The 16581-nt window shown below is 35.8% G+C and overlaps 1 non-coding gene and 1 gene segment (V, D, J or C); both read right to left on the bottom strand.

Moving 5' to 3' along the window:
- Window positions 1–2244: 2244 nt before the first annotated feature.
- On the bottom strand, window positions 2245–2316 carry trnac-gca (transfer RNA cysteine (anticodon GCA)). The gene has a single exon. It is a non-coding gene; the product is annotated as a tRNA-Cys (tRNA).
- Window positions 2317–7944: 5628 nt separating this feature from the next.
- Window positions 7945–8490, bottom strand: LOC131349991 (T cell receptor alpha variable 20-like). The segment is given in 2 exon segments: window positions 7945–8318; window positions 8451–8490. Coding segments are annotated over 2 exon segments (414 nt in total).
- Between the last annotated feature and the right edge of the window lie 8091 nt (window positions 8491–16581).

Consider the following 16581-nt stretch of genomic DNA (forward strand, 5'->3'; position numbering starts at 1 on the left):
AGTGGTGATCTTGTTCTGGACACAGATGCTAGCAATTTCGGAATCAGAGCTGTGCTTTCTCAATTACAGCAAGGGGAAGAACGTGTACTAGCATATGGGAGTTGGAGTCTGACGCCAACTGAGCAGAATTACTACACCACATGTAGAGAACTTTTAGCTGTGGTGGAGTTCACAGCACATTTTCATCAGTACATGCTGGGCAGATCCTTCACTGTACACACAGACCATAGTAGCTTACACTGGCTCCTGAGGATGAGAGAACCAGAGGGACAATTGGCCAGATGGCTCGAGAAGCTTGGGTAGTATGACTTCAAAGTTGTTCATCGCCCTGGGCGACCTTCCAGGGAGAATGTGTCCCCCTATGGCCCAGCAACAAAAGCCTACTGAAGCCAGTGGCAAAGACTGTACCTGAATGAGGGCCCTGAGTTTTGTCCCCAGATAATCCTGCCACGAGTTTTCTGGGAAGATGTAATGCGCCAGATGCACGAGGAGCCAGTGGGTGGACATTTCGGTGTGGAGCGAACACTGTCTCGGTTGCGGACCAGATATTGTTGGTACCAAATGCGAGATAGATGTTTCACTTTGGTGTCGCACATGCACATCGGTCTGCCGTTATGGGGCACCACTTACACTCCATAGTGACCAAGGCACCAATTTTGAATCGGAGGTCTTCCAGAGCATGTTTGAGTTGCTAGACATTGACAAAACCTGCACAACACCTTTCTGACCTCAGTCAGATGGACAGGTTGAGCGATTTAACCCTCTGGGGTTGACGGCATTGTCAACGATGCCAATCACTTTTTTTCTCTTTGAAAGTGTTTTTGTAAATGAAATTATATTGTAGCAACCCAGAAAAAAACATGCACACAAACGGTAGACGGTTGTCTTTCCAAAAAGGTTATTGCCAAATGTTTGTTATTAAATTAATGTTAAAAATAAAAAGCAAAGGTATGTCAAATTCTCGTCTCCACACTCACCGGAGCCCCGCCCCCGCACTTAGCGCTCCATTCACATGCCGGATTTATGTAAACGACTCTATTCAGATGGAAGTAAATGCTAATTGCTGTGTTGTTTGTGGGGAGTGATGTGCTAATGCGTGCCCGTGTCTAACAGAAAAAAAGGGCTTGAATGAAGAAACAAACCAAAAAAAATCTTCCACTCTTTGTGATCTGAGTATATAATGACTGAAATAAAGCTGTCAGAAAGTCAGAAAGTGTGCACCGATGTGAACAGCTTTATTTCAGTCATAAACCGTGGCAACTTTTGCTAAGCAGACGAAATGTAAAATCAATAATAGTACCACAGAAAAACAACATAGCACAAATATATACTCACTAAATAAACGCTAAATAAAAGTGAAAGCGCATGCCGATGTGAGCAGCTGTATTCCAGTCATCATATACTCAGATCACCCCAAAAAAATAGCACGATATGAACAGCTTTATTTCTGTCATAAACAGTGGAAACTTTTGCTAAGCAGACAAAATTTAAAACAAATAATATAATAGTATCCCAGAAAACCAACATAGTTGTCTGTGAATGGCTTCAATGTGGTTGTGAATATGCCTTTTAGCAAATGTTCTAAAAGAATTGCATTTCAATGAAAATTTCAGAAACCATGCTTTATTTTTTGTTTCTCTCAACAAAACCTGGCCTCAGTGTACCCTGTTTTTGTAGGAGGAATCTGAATGTATAGGTGCGAACAGCTGAGATATCAATAGGAGTCCTGGGGAAACCTGGTGTCACCTGAGCCAGGTGTCAATAGGTCTTACATATTCATAAATAGTCATTGATTATTCAGTGAAACAGAGGCTCTGTTGAAAAAAGTTAGGCACATCAGTCACTTTACCCCAAATAAAAGGTCTTTCTGAGTGTTATAATTTAGCTATTTTTCTATGGGCCCACACCCAAGACTTTCATGAACTCAGTCCTGTGTTCAAAACAATCTGCAAGGTTTGTTTATTCTCCATTTTCACTGTTTTTTCTGCTAGAGTTCAAAATTCTATTTTTGTGTATATGTAATTTGACATAAGCTTAAAAGTCACACATGAATCTAACATACTTACATCCGCCATATTATGAAAGCCCAGTTTGTGCTCTATGTAAATAAGTTGAAATGTATTAGCTACTACATTGGTAAAGCTTTGAAATTCACAAAAATTTAAGAAGAGCCCCGATTCACTGCAGGTCTTCAAAAAGGCCTCAGACCCCAGAGGGTTAAAGGTACTGCAAAGCAAGCCCAGCAGGGGGCACCAGGATTTGAACCAGGGACCTCTTGATCTGCAGTCAAATGCTCTACCACTGAGCTATACCCCCACAGGTAAGGGCTAGCAACTGACAACAGGTGTGTTCTAAATGGATGTCATTTTAATATTGGACCAAGGATTCATAGATTAAAAGTCAATCCGCAGTTTCCTACTGCCATGGGATTATCTACACATGATAGTGTTTGTAGGCTTGGTCATTTCCAGACGACTTTTAATGTTGTAAACTGTTAACCAGTTAAGGATACCTGAATCAGTGGAGTCAGGCTGGGGTACGCGGATTAGTCCAGGGGGCCTTCTGATCCGCAACACAAATCAATCACCCCTTGAAAGCCAAAGCCTATTTGAGCATCTTTGCTATCCAAGAGCATCCCTTCAAGGCCACAATTTACCCATCTTTGTAAACTCACCACGTTGTGTAATCTATTCCACGGATAAGTTAGGGTGTCGGAGGACGAAGGTAGGTCTTACCCTGGATTACATTGTTGTCATTGTTAATACTTTTATTTAGTGAGTCCCTGCAAGCAGAGCTGGTATAATGATCAAGGGAATTTTTTAAATGTGGAGACAGTCCATGTAGATGGTGGAGGTGTTTGGAATATGTTCTTGGCCATCAATGGCACAAATCAATCGTCTCTTGAAAACCAAACCCTATTTGAGCATATTTGCTGACCATCAGCATCCCTTCATGGTCACAATTTACCCATCTTCGTGAATTCCCCATTTTTTAATCCATTCTAAGAATAAGTGAGTTTGTCGGAGAGCGATGGAAAGGCCTACCCTGGATTACGATGGTGTTGGAAAGAACACCTTCATTGAGTAGTGCGGAACAATGTGCTCAGAAGTGTGTGCGCGCTCGCGGTTCATCTAGTTTGGAAAGCAGAGAAATAAAAGCTTATTTGCTATTTATTTTAGAGTTCATGTAAGTTATTCCATCCGGGAGTAAATTCTGAGGGAAGTTAAATGGCATGCATCGGCTAACTTTGTCCGTCTCATCCGTTTTTTCGAACACTGAACTAACGAACTGCTACCCTGCCGCTGTGAGTTATCAGAGCAGAGGAAGTAACACAGGGTTCTTAAAAGTGTCCTACTACTGGGGTAAATATTACATTGTATTGTATATTATGTTATATTATATTGTATATTTATTGTTTATTGTATATTTATTGTAAAATCAGTGTGACATTAAAGGATAAAGATCGTCCTACCGTGAGGGGCTGAGTGTTGTCAGAAGGAGCTCTTTCTCCCCGCAGGACGCGGTAACCATAGTAACCAGTGATTTCCGGATTGGACCTAAGATTTCCAGCCCAGCTACAGCTTAAAACCCGTCCATTTAAAAATGAAATAAAATAAAATATTTTATTTATATTGCAGAAATCTGCAGAAGTTTTGATAATTTTATGATCATTCCTAAATATTATACAACATTACATTAGTAATATTGACTGTCAGATACTGAGTCAGGAAGTGGTTATGCCCAAGGCATAAGCGAACTAAGCGGCTGCTTAGGGCCCCGTAGCCACCAGGGGGCCCCCAAGAGTACATGAAATGACATCGTCTTTTTTTTGATATCTGTCAATGGACAATGATTATTATACAAAATGACAATAATTAGTTATAATTAGTGATATTGGTGGCACAGAGGGGCCCCCGAAATAAAATGTTAGGATATTGTTTGTACAATTAAAGCCAAACATAATGACTGCTTGACTCATAAGAAAGTGTCTGTTTCCTTACTGACAATGTTATCATCTTCATCCTACGGACCGATTTTATCAGATTAACATCATCACCTTCATCTACAAGTGTGAGCAGAGTCCTAGCACCTGACCCACAATAAGATAACTCACTAAACCATCTTTTTGCTCTTCTTTTTCGTTTATAAGGTAATTGAAGGTAATTTATTTATTAATAACATTAATAAATAAACTTCTGAACTATAATTAATATTATATAATGTATATATTTAGTATTTTTTTGCATTTCTTTGTATAGCCTTCCCATACAGAGTTCCATAGAGTTCCTGGACTAAATCGCTGTTCCAGTTCACTTCAAATATTTTTCCATCTGATTTTATTCAGTAGGGTTAATTAAGTGTAGTGACCAAAGAACAAAACTGGAGCTATGATTTTCAAGCTTCAAAAATTACTTTGATTTAGACTTTACTAAAATATTAACATGGTTCAACACACACATTAAACACATTATCTAAATATAATATCTAAATTTGATGTGCATTGTTTTCTGTATGTTTATATCATTGTCATATGTAAAGCTCATACTCCAAAGTCATGAACATGATCTGCACTATTTGCAGAGGCTTGTTATGTTGTAATTATAAGGTTTAGTTCATTCTAATGGGATCCACTGGTATTAATTTTGTTTTGCCTCTTTGTTTTTTTTGTTTGTATGTCTTGATTGTCCTTGAAGATGACATGGTGATGTCTTCAAAATCCTGGGTCAGTGCTCTGATGCTGCTTTTTGGGCTGCTTTTTTTTGGTTTGAGGAAACCGATTGCCTTAAATGGTTTGAGTTGACTGAACTCAAATTAATCAAGACTAACTTTATCAGTTTGTGTTCTGTCAACTCAAACTATTTAAGGCCATCGATTTCCTCAAACCATTTAAGTAACTATATATATATATACTTTACTACTTTTTTATTTATTGATTTATGCCACAGAATTACCACAAACATTGTTTGTGTCTGTGGTTTTCTGATAACAGGTTGGTAAAGGAAGGATCTTTGATGTGGTTTTAGAATCTTCATTTATACTGGTTTATACGTTTTATTAATATTGACTTAAGAAATAAAGAAATGACTGGATGAATAATAAAAAACATGGTTATTAATTAATGCAACTAATTAACTCATTAAATATGATTGTAAGAATTAAAACTTTTGGTAAACTGATTAAAATGAATTACCTGTAACTAGAGTGAGAATCAGTGCATCTGACTTCACCTCTTAAACATATCTTTTGGAGTTAGAGGTCAGGGCTGTGTCTCAAAAGACACAATAACTTACAATACTTTAACCTTTCATACTAACTTTTTAAACTTTTTAACCATGAAGTTATGACATTGAAAACTCACAGCTGAAAATGTTAAATATGAATTCCACACGTTTACTTTCTTTGTTGCTTGTTTTAATCTGCTTCTGAGAGAAATTCCGTTTCCAAGCACGTCATTTAATGTGTTTGACTTCATGCAACAGTATTAAACTCATGCAATATACTGTAGGGATTAAGTTGTAATGTTTTATTTATAAGGCCATATACATCAACGTGTTTGGAGTAATGTTGAAAGCAGATAAGTTATACCTACCTTATTATTAAAACAGATGGATGTGCATGCAATGAGTCAAGTTTCATTTTTATGCACTTTTATGCATATGCATAAGTCGTTTTATTAATACCTTAATTTCACTATACACAAATAGGCCTAATATATTATTCATCACTCTAAACATGTTAATGTAAATAATGACATTATTCTCAAAATATCGCGAATTTAATCCCTTATTGCTACGAATCTCGTGATTTTTACGTTATTCTCATAGTGTTAACGTTGTTCGTGAAATATTACTACTTTGTCACAATTATATTTAGTTTGACTTTTTTTCTGGAATAACTACCAGTTAAATTTTGCATTATAATGACTTTAATCTGAAGAGGTTTTCCATTTTAATTTTTATCTTTGCACAGGCATCTTTAAAGTTGAACAAAAACAAGTTATGTGCAAATGGCAGGACAACACCAGCGCAATTAAGTATTTACAAAGCACATAAAATACTTCGCAGCTTTACACTCACACAGTCACGGGTAAATTTATACATATTCATTTAAAATGTAAATATTATTATATATGTATTAAAGTATTAAAATATATACTTTAGAAACTGTGTTTATGTCTTTCAGAATGTATTGTGGATGTTTTCTCACAATCACTACATTACATGTGCAGTTAACAAATTTACTGGACACTTTTTAATGTAACGTGATAAATTACAAGCGTATTTAACAAGAGTATGAAGACTACATAGCAAACTTTGAGTGATTATACTGTATAATGTGCTCAGGCCAGAGGTGTACCATGTGCCACCTGGTGGACATTCTGTGAAGTACAACACATGCATTTAAATACCAAAGCGCCGACATCTGTATACATCAATTTAATTCAATTTTCAATTCAATTTTATTTCTAAAGCACATTTCAATTCAACCTTAGTTTGCCAAAGTGCTGTACAAAAATAAAAAGGATGAAAGCAGGAAAACACATACACATTACAAACAATTAAAAGCAGAAGAAAAGAGATGCGTTTTTAACATCGATTTGAATTCAGCTAACGTGGAAGCAGTTCTAATGGGTGATGGCAGGCTGTTCCACAGCTTAGGACCAGCTACTGCGAAGGCTCTGTCTCCCCTGCGTTACAGGCGAGACCATGGTATTCACAAAAGATGACCATCTTGGGATCTAAGTGACCGAGCAGGATTGTAAGTGGTGAGTAAATCGGAGAGATATCTTGGAGCTAAGTTGTTAAGAGCTTTATAGACAAATAACAGAATTTTGTAATCAATTCGATATCAGACTGGCAGCCAGTGCAGGGAGCGTAACATTGGTGTGATATGGTCTCGTTTGCAGCTACCCGTGTTTGCAGACACCAGAGCATGCAATGCATACCAGTTACTCTGATTTGGAATAAATTAGCCTGCATTAAGCTTTCAGTAAATGAACAATTATGCAGTGTCATGTGAGTTTAAATTGGGAGTGAGCAGAAACAAAGTAGCTTGAAGACAACTGTCATGTAACAAAGACTCTTTTTCACTGACTTTTTTCTTCTATAAGAATCCGTCATTGTTGTGATATGCTAATTAGGACATGCGGAAGTGTCACGTGACTTTCTGCGTCTCATTAGCACACGAAAAACTTTTTTAAGAATTCAGTTTTATTTTATTGTACAATAACAGTTTGGGGGATTTGATGTTATTGATGTTATTATTCTTTCTTTCTGCTTTGTGTAGGTCTATTTTGAGAATTTATATTACTTTAAACCATTCAAAACATTTAAAAGATAATTCTGTCTTTACTCCACACTTTTTACCAGAGTCTCTGCTTGCACTCCATTACATGACAAGAGCATATCTGATAATCTGTGGTCTCTGTGTTTGGAACAGTGTTCAGAGTTCAGATTGAATTGAATTGATGTTTCTCACACTGAACACTGTGCAAAAGATCAGAAAACTAATGATGCACTAATAAATGAGGCAGTTCTAGTCACTTGTGTAAAAATACCAGGAATTGTTCTGTAGTGGTTATACCATCTGTAGAGATAATGCTATGTGGAGAGCAGGTTTCCTGTGTAATGCTTTAACACAAACAGATTAAAGTACACACATAAAATGAAGCAACAAAACTTTAAATCACACACATTGCAGTGTTAAATTTCAGATATACTCCATCACAGCAGAAGCGACAAAGCATGTGAGGTCTAATTCTTATTTCCTGTGAAGCCTAAAACTCATTCCTTAGTTCTGGAGGTTTTTCTCATTACCTTGTTGCTGGTCTGTGTGATTGGTGTTAGATGATATATACAGTTCAAGGTGATAAATGTGGAGCCATGCCTTGTCTTTAATGCACTTCTAATTTAATTATAAATTTCACTTAGGAGTAAAGGAATGTCACCAGCAGAACTGCCTTGAGTATAACAAAACAGTGTGAAGGTTTTTGTACAGTGCAGCTGGATTTCCTGTCACTGTGGGCACCAGAGCACAGTAATATAGTGCAGAGTCTGATACAGCAGCAGAGGAGATGATCAGATCCACTTTCTTATCTTTAAGTGTAGCATTCATTCTTGGGGGACGGTTTTCACTTAGATCTCCAGTTTTGTAAATATAAAGAAGGAACTCAGGTTTAGATTTTGGATATTGCCTGTACCACTGCAGGGAGAAGTCTGTAGCACTTGTTACATATTCACAGGACAGAGTAACATCATCACCTTCATCTACAACATTCTGAGTGGAAAGTGGCTTTATTGAATCTGCCATGGAGTCACCTGTCATAGAGAAGAGAACATAAAGTTTTACACAATCAAGCCAGAATTACACACAGAAATCATGCTTTCTATAACACCAGACAATTAATAAACAATACATAATATCTAAACTAACAAAAGGTGTTAACTCACCTAGTGAAAGCCACAGACACATGAATATAACAGTGAACATGATGACTGGTTTTAGCTGAATGAAAAAGCTCTTTCTGTACTCTAATATATTAACATGATAAATGTTCAGGAAGCTCCACCCCCCAGCATCACATGACAGTGTCTCCAGTGTTGATGACAGTGAAACATCCTGGCTTTACATTAAGCCTTGTTTGGGAAACTGTGCTGAAGCTGTTTACATAATAAACAAACAAAAACTGACAGCAGGAAAAAATTCTACTTCATAAAAATGTTGCAATAATTAAAATGAGTAAATATTTTTGTTTTTTAAATATATATATATATATATTTTATAAGTGGTGTTTGAATTTTAGGGTACTTGATTGTTGTGATAAAGCATGTTTATTGAATATGATTACATTTCATAAGGTGGTATTTCATGAGGTGTGGAACAAACCAGCCTCTTTTCTTTCTGTTATCTATTATTCTTTATTGCCATTTAACTCATTGCTTAATAAAACCACTTTGTAAAACTAGTTGACTTGATCTCATATCTGCTGATTGGTCATTTAAACATGAAACTGTGTTTATAAAGAAAGGGTGGAGTATTTACCTTATCCTATGATAAGAGAATCTGTCCAGATCCCATTTTATTCAGTGCAGCTGTAAAATATAATAATAATAAAAATATAATATTAATTTACACCAATCAGGCATAACTTTATGACCAGTGACAGGTGAAGAGAATGACACTGATGATCTCCTCATCATGGCACCTGTTAGTGGGTTGGATATATTAGGCCCCAAGTGAACATTTTGAACAAGTTAATGTGTTAGAAGCAGGAAAAATGGGCAAGCGTGAGGTCAAATTTTGATGGCTGGACGATTGCATTAGAGCAAAACTGTCTATCTCCAAAACTGCAGCTCTTGTGGGGTGTTCCCGGTCTGCAGTGGTCAGTATCTATCAAAAGTGGTCCAAGCAAGGAACAGTGATAAACTGGCGACAGTGTCATGGGCGGCCAAGGCTTATTGATGCACGTGGGGAGCGAAGGCTGGCCCGTGTGATCTGATCCAACAGATGAGCTACTGTTACTCAAGTTGCTGAAGAGGTTAATACTGATTCTGATAGAAAGGTGTCAGAATACACAGTGCATGATGGGCTTTTTTGGCAGAAAACGGAGGACCAACACAATATTATGCAGCTGGTCATAATGTTATGCCTGATCAGTGTAGTTCACACATTTGTAATAAAATTGTACGTATAGGCCTACTGTACCTATAGGCCTAGTACTGTGTATGTAGGATTAAACAACAGATAGAGTCGATATTATTTTGCAAAGAAGTATTTATAATCACAGAAGTCTACATTCTTGGGGATGTGAGCAGGGTCCTTGTATTTGGCCCACAATAAGATAACTCACTACGCCATCTTCTGGAGAAAAGAGAAAAACTTTAACAAACAAGTCTTTTTTCTTGAAATTCACAAATTAGAACAACAAATAGTCATTTCTGAACTTCTGTACAGAGCCTCAGCTGCTTTCATTAAATTCAGAACTGGCTCTGTGGACTTTTCTGAAAAACTGTCTATCTAATGTAACTGAGTAAACTAGGGAAATACAGTATCTTTTAAAACAACAATATTTTTCACAAATCAACAAACTGTTGTTTAGAGAGAAAAGCAATTATTATTATTATTATTATTATTATTATTATTATTATTATTATTATTATTATATTTTTAATTCTTCAATTACAAACAAACAAAACAAGGTACATACTCAACTTACACAATATGACGATATATAACCAGCAATAGGTTGAGCAAACCATTAACAAAGCTGATTAAATATCATAATATCATCAAAAATGAATAAACAGATAAATAAATGACCTGTAACTAGAGTGAGAATCAGTGGTATGTATCTCACTATGTACAGTAAGTTGTATAGTTGATCCATTTCTGAACACAGCTCTGTGAGGATTCTGTATAATAGTGCTGTATGTGCTGAACTTTACACGTCTCTAGAAGGACACACCCAGGAAGTGATGCTGTTGTAGTGTAGCTTTGTACAGATCATCACTTCACACAGTTTCAGTGATAGAAAACTAGAGTCATTAATGTAGCTGTGTTGTATTTTAAGATTTATCATCTATACAATACTATAAGCCTTTACTTGTTTTTGTGGTGTTTACATTAATTGAAAACTATAAACAATTATGATATTTTACTGTTAATCTGTAAATGTGATAAATAGGCTCATTGGCCACTACATCAAGATATTTGTATGAAAAATAAATGCAAACGTTTTATAATAATGATCATAGAACAACAGAACCAGATTCGTACAAAATCTCTCTTTACACATACATTTGCCCAATAGGTAAGTATAGGAAAGCTGATTAGTGTAATTATATCTAAATAATAATTTCATGTCATTGCTTTTCCACAATTACTATCATTAATTAATCTTTAAATTTATATAGCCTTTCTTCAAAGGTAAGTAATAAAATATTGGTACTCAAAATTGACATAGTTGCTAAAAATCCAAAACAATCCCTTTATATACCTGTGTGTTCACAGTTTAGGATGAGAAGTAAATATCTATTCTACTTTGAAGGTGCTGATAGTAAGAAATAAAAGACCAAAATTATTTAATTATTGTTCATAACATACAATAAGTTAAGCGTGTGAGAGAAATGTCTGAGGTGGTGTGTCTGTGCTACATTTACAGGATGGTCTTTTGAATTTTGGAGGTTTTATTTAGATTTTTAGTTTAAAGTAGACGAATAAAAGGGAATTGAGGAACCAGTAAGAAGAGTTTTACTGAGTGTGAGTTTAAATCTGGAGACACAGCATTTATTGGGCACCTCTATTTACAGTTTTAACAATGAAGGGTTTAACACTACGAGGTTTGGGTGCGAGATTGTATGGCCTGTGTAGAATCAGTAGCAGTAGGAGTAATGTCTATCTGGCAAACTTTGTTGACAGTAGATGAAACTTGGATGGAGTTTAAGTCTTGGTATGGCTGGGGTTGGAGCTGTACCCAAGGTCCTGAGCAGAAGCGCAGCACGTCGTAGGAAGCCAAGGGTAGCAGGAGATAGAGCTAGGAATAATTGGAGGGAAACTGTGATTAAAACTACAGCAGGTGTAGAAGTGAAAGAAAACATTGTTTGCAATGAATTAAAACTAAGCAATCAAAGACAGAGCAGTGGCCCTGAAACTTACCCATGCTGTCCTCGGAGGTCAAAATGAACTGTTTGATGAAAACAAGCTGGAAAAGCCCTATTGATAAGTGCACAGATGTCCACTATTTTTATAACTGACCTCGGAAGTCCGATTATAATGGAATGTGAAAGAGTTAAAAAGTAAGAGATAATGGTGTCCAAAAAGAACCTGATATTTCAGGAAGTAAATAGGAGTGACTTTCTCAGCAAAGAGGGTTTGGTTTGAATATTATGAAAAGATAAGAGAAAAGAATAAAAAGACTATGTTTTGTGATGATTATTTCGGAGGTTGTTGGGATGTTCATGCGTGAACAGCTCAATTCTTGTAACCAGCGCTGATTGTAAATAAAACCTTGTCTCTGCTTTCATCCAGTCTGTGCAGTTTGGTTTCTTTAGTTAGAGACTTGCTGAACTGAGCTGTCGGGTCAATGTGGAGTTGGAGTCAGATAATAGCAAAGTATTAATTGAGTAGAATTAAATAGAGCGTTATAGTATCGGATAAAAATATTTTCCACAGAGGGTTGCATCAAGAAGGGCATCCACTGTAAAACTTACATCAAATCAAAATATGCAGATCAATGATCCACTGTGGCAAACCCTAACAGGATCAGCCGACAGAAGAAAAAACAGTATTATGTTTGCCTTCAGTGTAGTTAAACTGTGTGAAAGTTTTTGTACAGTGCAGCTGGATTTCCTGTCACTGTGGACCTCAGAGCACAGTAGTATAGAGCAGAGTCTGATACAGCAGCAGAGGAGATGATCAGATCCACTCGTTGTATGTTTTTATCAACATGAGCGTTCAGACGTGGTGGGATTGGGTCACTTTTATACCCACTTGTATCAATATAAAGAAGGAACTCAGGGTTAGATGTTGGATATTGTCTGTACCAGTGCAGGTAGTTTCCTGAAATACTGCTAAATTTGTATTCGCAAGACAGAGTAACATTTTCACCTTCATGTACAACATTATGAGTTGAAACTGGCTTTATTGAATCTGCCATGGAGTCACCTGTCATAGAGGAAAGAACATAATGTCAGTAACCTATGTGTGGATCAAGCCAGTGTTACATAAATCTCACATTCTGCTTTTTCACATCACCACACAGACTATTTAACCATTAATTCAACTTTTAATATTTATGCAATAAACAAGGCAATTTACTCACCTAGTGAAAGCCACAGAGACACGAATATAAAAGTAAACATGATGAACGGTTTTAGCTGAATGTAAATATTCTGAGGTCTTTATGTACTCTGATATGATCATAAATGTTCATGAAGCTCCACCCCACAGCATCACATGACACCAATGTTACTGACAGATTGTTGATTCTTACTGAAGCATTGCTGTTTGTGGAGAATATTTCCACATTGTATTCAAGTTCAAGCAGGACATTTATTTAATTAATTTCACAAAAGGCAGATGCAAGTGAAAATTGCAAACTACCAGAAAAGGCTATGGTTGAAGCTGTGCTACACACAACAACCACAACAAGAAGTCATTTTCATTCACAAAGTATAACAACAGATACTAATTTCCAGAACATTACATAACATTACTCTCCTGAACTCCTGAATTTGTAAAGCTTCAGCTGTTTAACTTGAGCTTGCTTCAGCTTCTAACTGTCCTCACAGTCAGACATTTCAGAAGTGAATGTAAACATGTAAATAGCTCCATCTTGTGAGAAAAGCATGGCTCTGCTCCAGTCATGTGTAGTGCTTTTTGTACAGTGTGGTTGGGCAGCAACAGTAAAGAAAAGCAAGAAGAGGAGTAACATTGTTATCCTGAGTGTTTAGTTCAGGTCTCTAGCTTTAGAAATAATTGCCAGTGTTGTGTATTTGAAATGTGTCTCTGATGTCTAGGAGAACTACTACTATAATTGGGATTACATTTTTTTTCTTTTCATTTTATTTCTTTTGTCTGCAGTATATAACATATAACAGTATTTAATATATTCCATCAACAGTAAAATGCACTATTCTGAAAAGACCATTAATTCACATGTTTTATTGAATCTTTTCTTGTGATAATGAATTCATTGATTTTTAATCATCTTTAATTATTTCTATAATTATCACACACTGCAAATTATACACGAGCCCACATCTACATTATAAACAATATAAGCATGAAGAAAGGAAGGAAAGAATGAGAGTAAACTGGTTACAATGAATCATCAGGACAACTGGACAGAAAAGGTCAATTCTATTTTAATTCTATATCAACAACTGACACTAAATGTTCTATTAGCATCAGACAAAATATACTTGAAAATGTACAAATTTACTGCAGTGTTTAGTTGAGTATTCATTTTTCTTTTCAGTTGCATATGTTACCACCACAGTATTTTGTCTGTTGTTAGCTGATAAGTTGGGAAAGGGAAAAGGAGAGTAAATTCAATTCAAGATAGAACTGTAGAGAAAACCATCATGCTTTAATTTCCTCTGTTTTTCTGAAAGTTTCCTTTTTATGTTACTGTAAATGTCAAGTTTCCTTCTACTCTGTCTTCAGTGAAGCATCTAAGCATTTCTTGTGTACAAAGCCTCAACTGTAGCTTCCCTCTGTTTTAACCAATCAGAGTGCAGGATGTGCCACATTATGTAAAATACACACACATGTTCTAAAAGAATTTAATGGTTAAAAGATTTGTATATTTACGTACTACACTTCCTATTTCTATAAAGTAAACATTTTCTAATCTACAAAATATATTGTTGCAATTACAACACTGTAAGGCTTTATATACTTTCTATACATTAGAACTGATTATATCACATTAATAATTACTAATGAAGTGTTACTGTATTGTTACTTAATTACACTTGCATATACTTGGCTTGAAGTAATGCATTACTTCAATAATCTTTTTTTAATCAAACAATTCTTCCACAGGCACTGCAGTGACTGATACAATTTTAAAAATCCCCCATAAAATTATAATAATATAAAATCCCTAATACAATTTATAAGCGTCTTGTATTAAGCTCAATGCTCTTTTAAGTATCTGTGGTCATTCAAGTGTTTCACTTAATATCAGTGCTGGATCAAGTGCTATTTTATAAGCTGCCAAATAATGAAGGGTGAAGTCTTTAGTTCACTAGTGTTACATTAAAACTCAGCAATTTAAATTATTTAAAGACATTGATATTTAACTTTGTTTTACATTTTTATTGCATCAGGAGAATAACAGCATGAACCTTAGCAGAAATAATTATTTTTGATTAAAGATTAACATTTATTTTTAAAGGATTTCTTCTCTGATTGTTCATCCAATAAGTATAAACAACATATGTAAGAGGATCATTGTTGATATTTAAAGCAAATAAACAGCGAATTTTGAGAATTAAGAAAGAAACCTGTATTTGAATGAAACAGATAAACATCTCCCCCTGCTGAGAAAAAAATCAAGCTTGACTTTTGTACAGTCTGTTTGAGTTTTGTGTCTCTGTGGGCTGCATGGCTGTAACAAACCTCCAGACACCGGGTGAGTAGGATCCATGTGCAGTTTATTAATATAATGCAAAACGACAGGCAAGAAAGGTCAGAGAACCGTAAAGACGAACCACGATGCAAACTAATCCGAAAAACACTAGACTGACTCAGAAAACCGATGAAACAAAATGAGATCAAAACCACAACAGCAATCAGACAGAGAAACACGAGAAACAGCTTGGTACAGAGCTAGTCACAATACTCTGTAATGTGCATCCAAGACTGTCTCCATGATCAGACCAGCAGAGGAGCAGAGATTAATCACTGAGGCTCACAAGTGATAGATTTGTGTCTGAAAATACTGTCTCCTAATAATACATGTGTTAAAAATCTAATGTGATTTATAAATATACTCTTTATAAATCACATTAGAGACAGAATTCCTCCAAACATGGCATGTAAATTCAAAATGATCAGTAGATAATAGATTTCCATATAACAAAACTGTGTGAAAGTTTTTGTACAGTGCAGCTGGATTTCCTGTCACTGTGGGTCTCAGAGCACAGTAGTATAGAGCAGAGTCTGATACAGCAGCAGAGGAGATGATCAGATCCACTTGTTCATCTTTAACGTTAGCAGTCATTCTTGGGTCAGTGTTGGAAATTAGATTTCCTTTTTGGTCAACATTAAGAAGGAACTCAGGTTTAGATTTTGGATATTGTCTGTACCAGTACAGGTAGTCTGTTCCACCACTTTTTTTATATGTGCAGGACAGAGTAACATTGTCACCTTCATCTACAGATTTATGAGGGAGAAGTGGCTTTATTGAATCTGCCATGGAGTCACCTGTCATAGAGAAGAGATCATAATGTTTTTAACCTTTAAATAATCATCAGGAAATACTTAAGTCAGACCCACACTCTGCATTTTCACACTGCATCACCACACAGACTAATATTTAATATAATATAGTTAATATTTCTGCAATAACAAAAAGTCAATGTTAACTCACCTAGTGAAAGCCACAGATACATGAATATAACAGTGAACATGATGACTGGTCTTAGCTCAGTGAAAATAGTGGAGATCTTTCTGTAATCTAATATGTTAACACCATAAAGCTTCAAAATTGCTCCACCCCACAGCATCACATGACAGTGTCACCAATGTTGTTGTCAGATTGTTGATTCTTACTGAAACATCCTGGCTTTACATTCAGCCTCATATGGGAAACCTGTCCAGAGCACATTTAAGTAAACACATACTGAAAGCAGGAAATTAATGTATTCCCTTAATGCTCAACTCTAACAGTTAAATCTTAAAAAATAAAACTTTCCTGTACTTATGATATCAAGAGAAGAAGAGAAAGAAGAGTAAAGGCAGATTTACAGATAAGATTCCAGTTTTCAGTGTTTCTCACACAGCAGGTACTTTTGTTGATTTTTGTATGATTGAAGAACGTCACAAAGGTTTTACTGTGAAAAGTAGCTTTCA

The sequence above is a fragment of the Hemibagrus wyckioides genome, unplaced genomic scaffold (assembly GCF_019097595.1).
Source record: "Hemibagrus wyckioides isolate EC202008001 unplaced genomic scaffold, SWU_Hwy_1.0 Contig2, whole genome shotgun sequence".
Lineage (NCBI taxonomy): Eukaryota > Metazoa > Chordata > Actinopteri > Siluriformes > Bagridae > Hemibagrus > Hemibagrus wyckioides.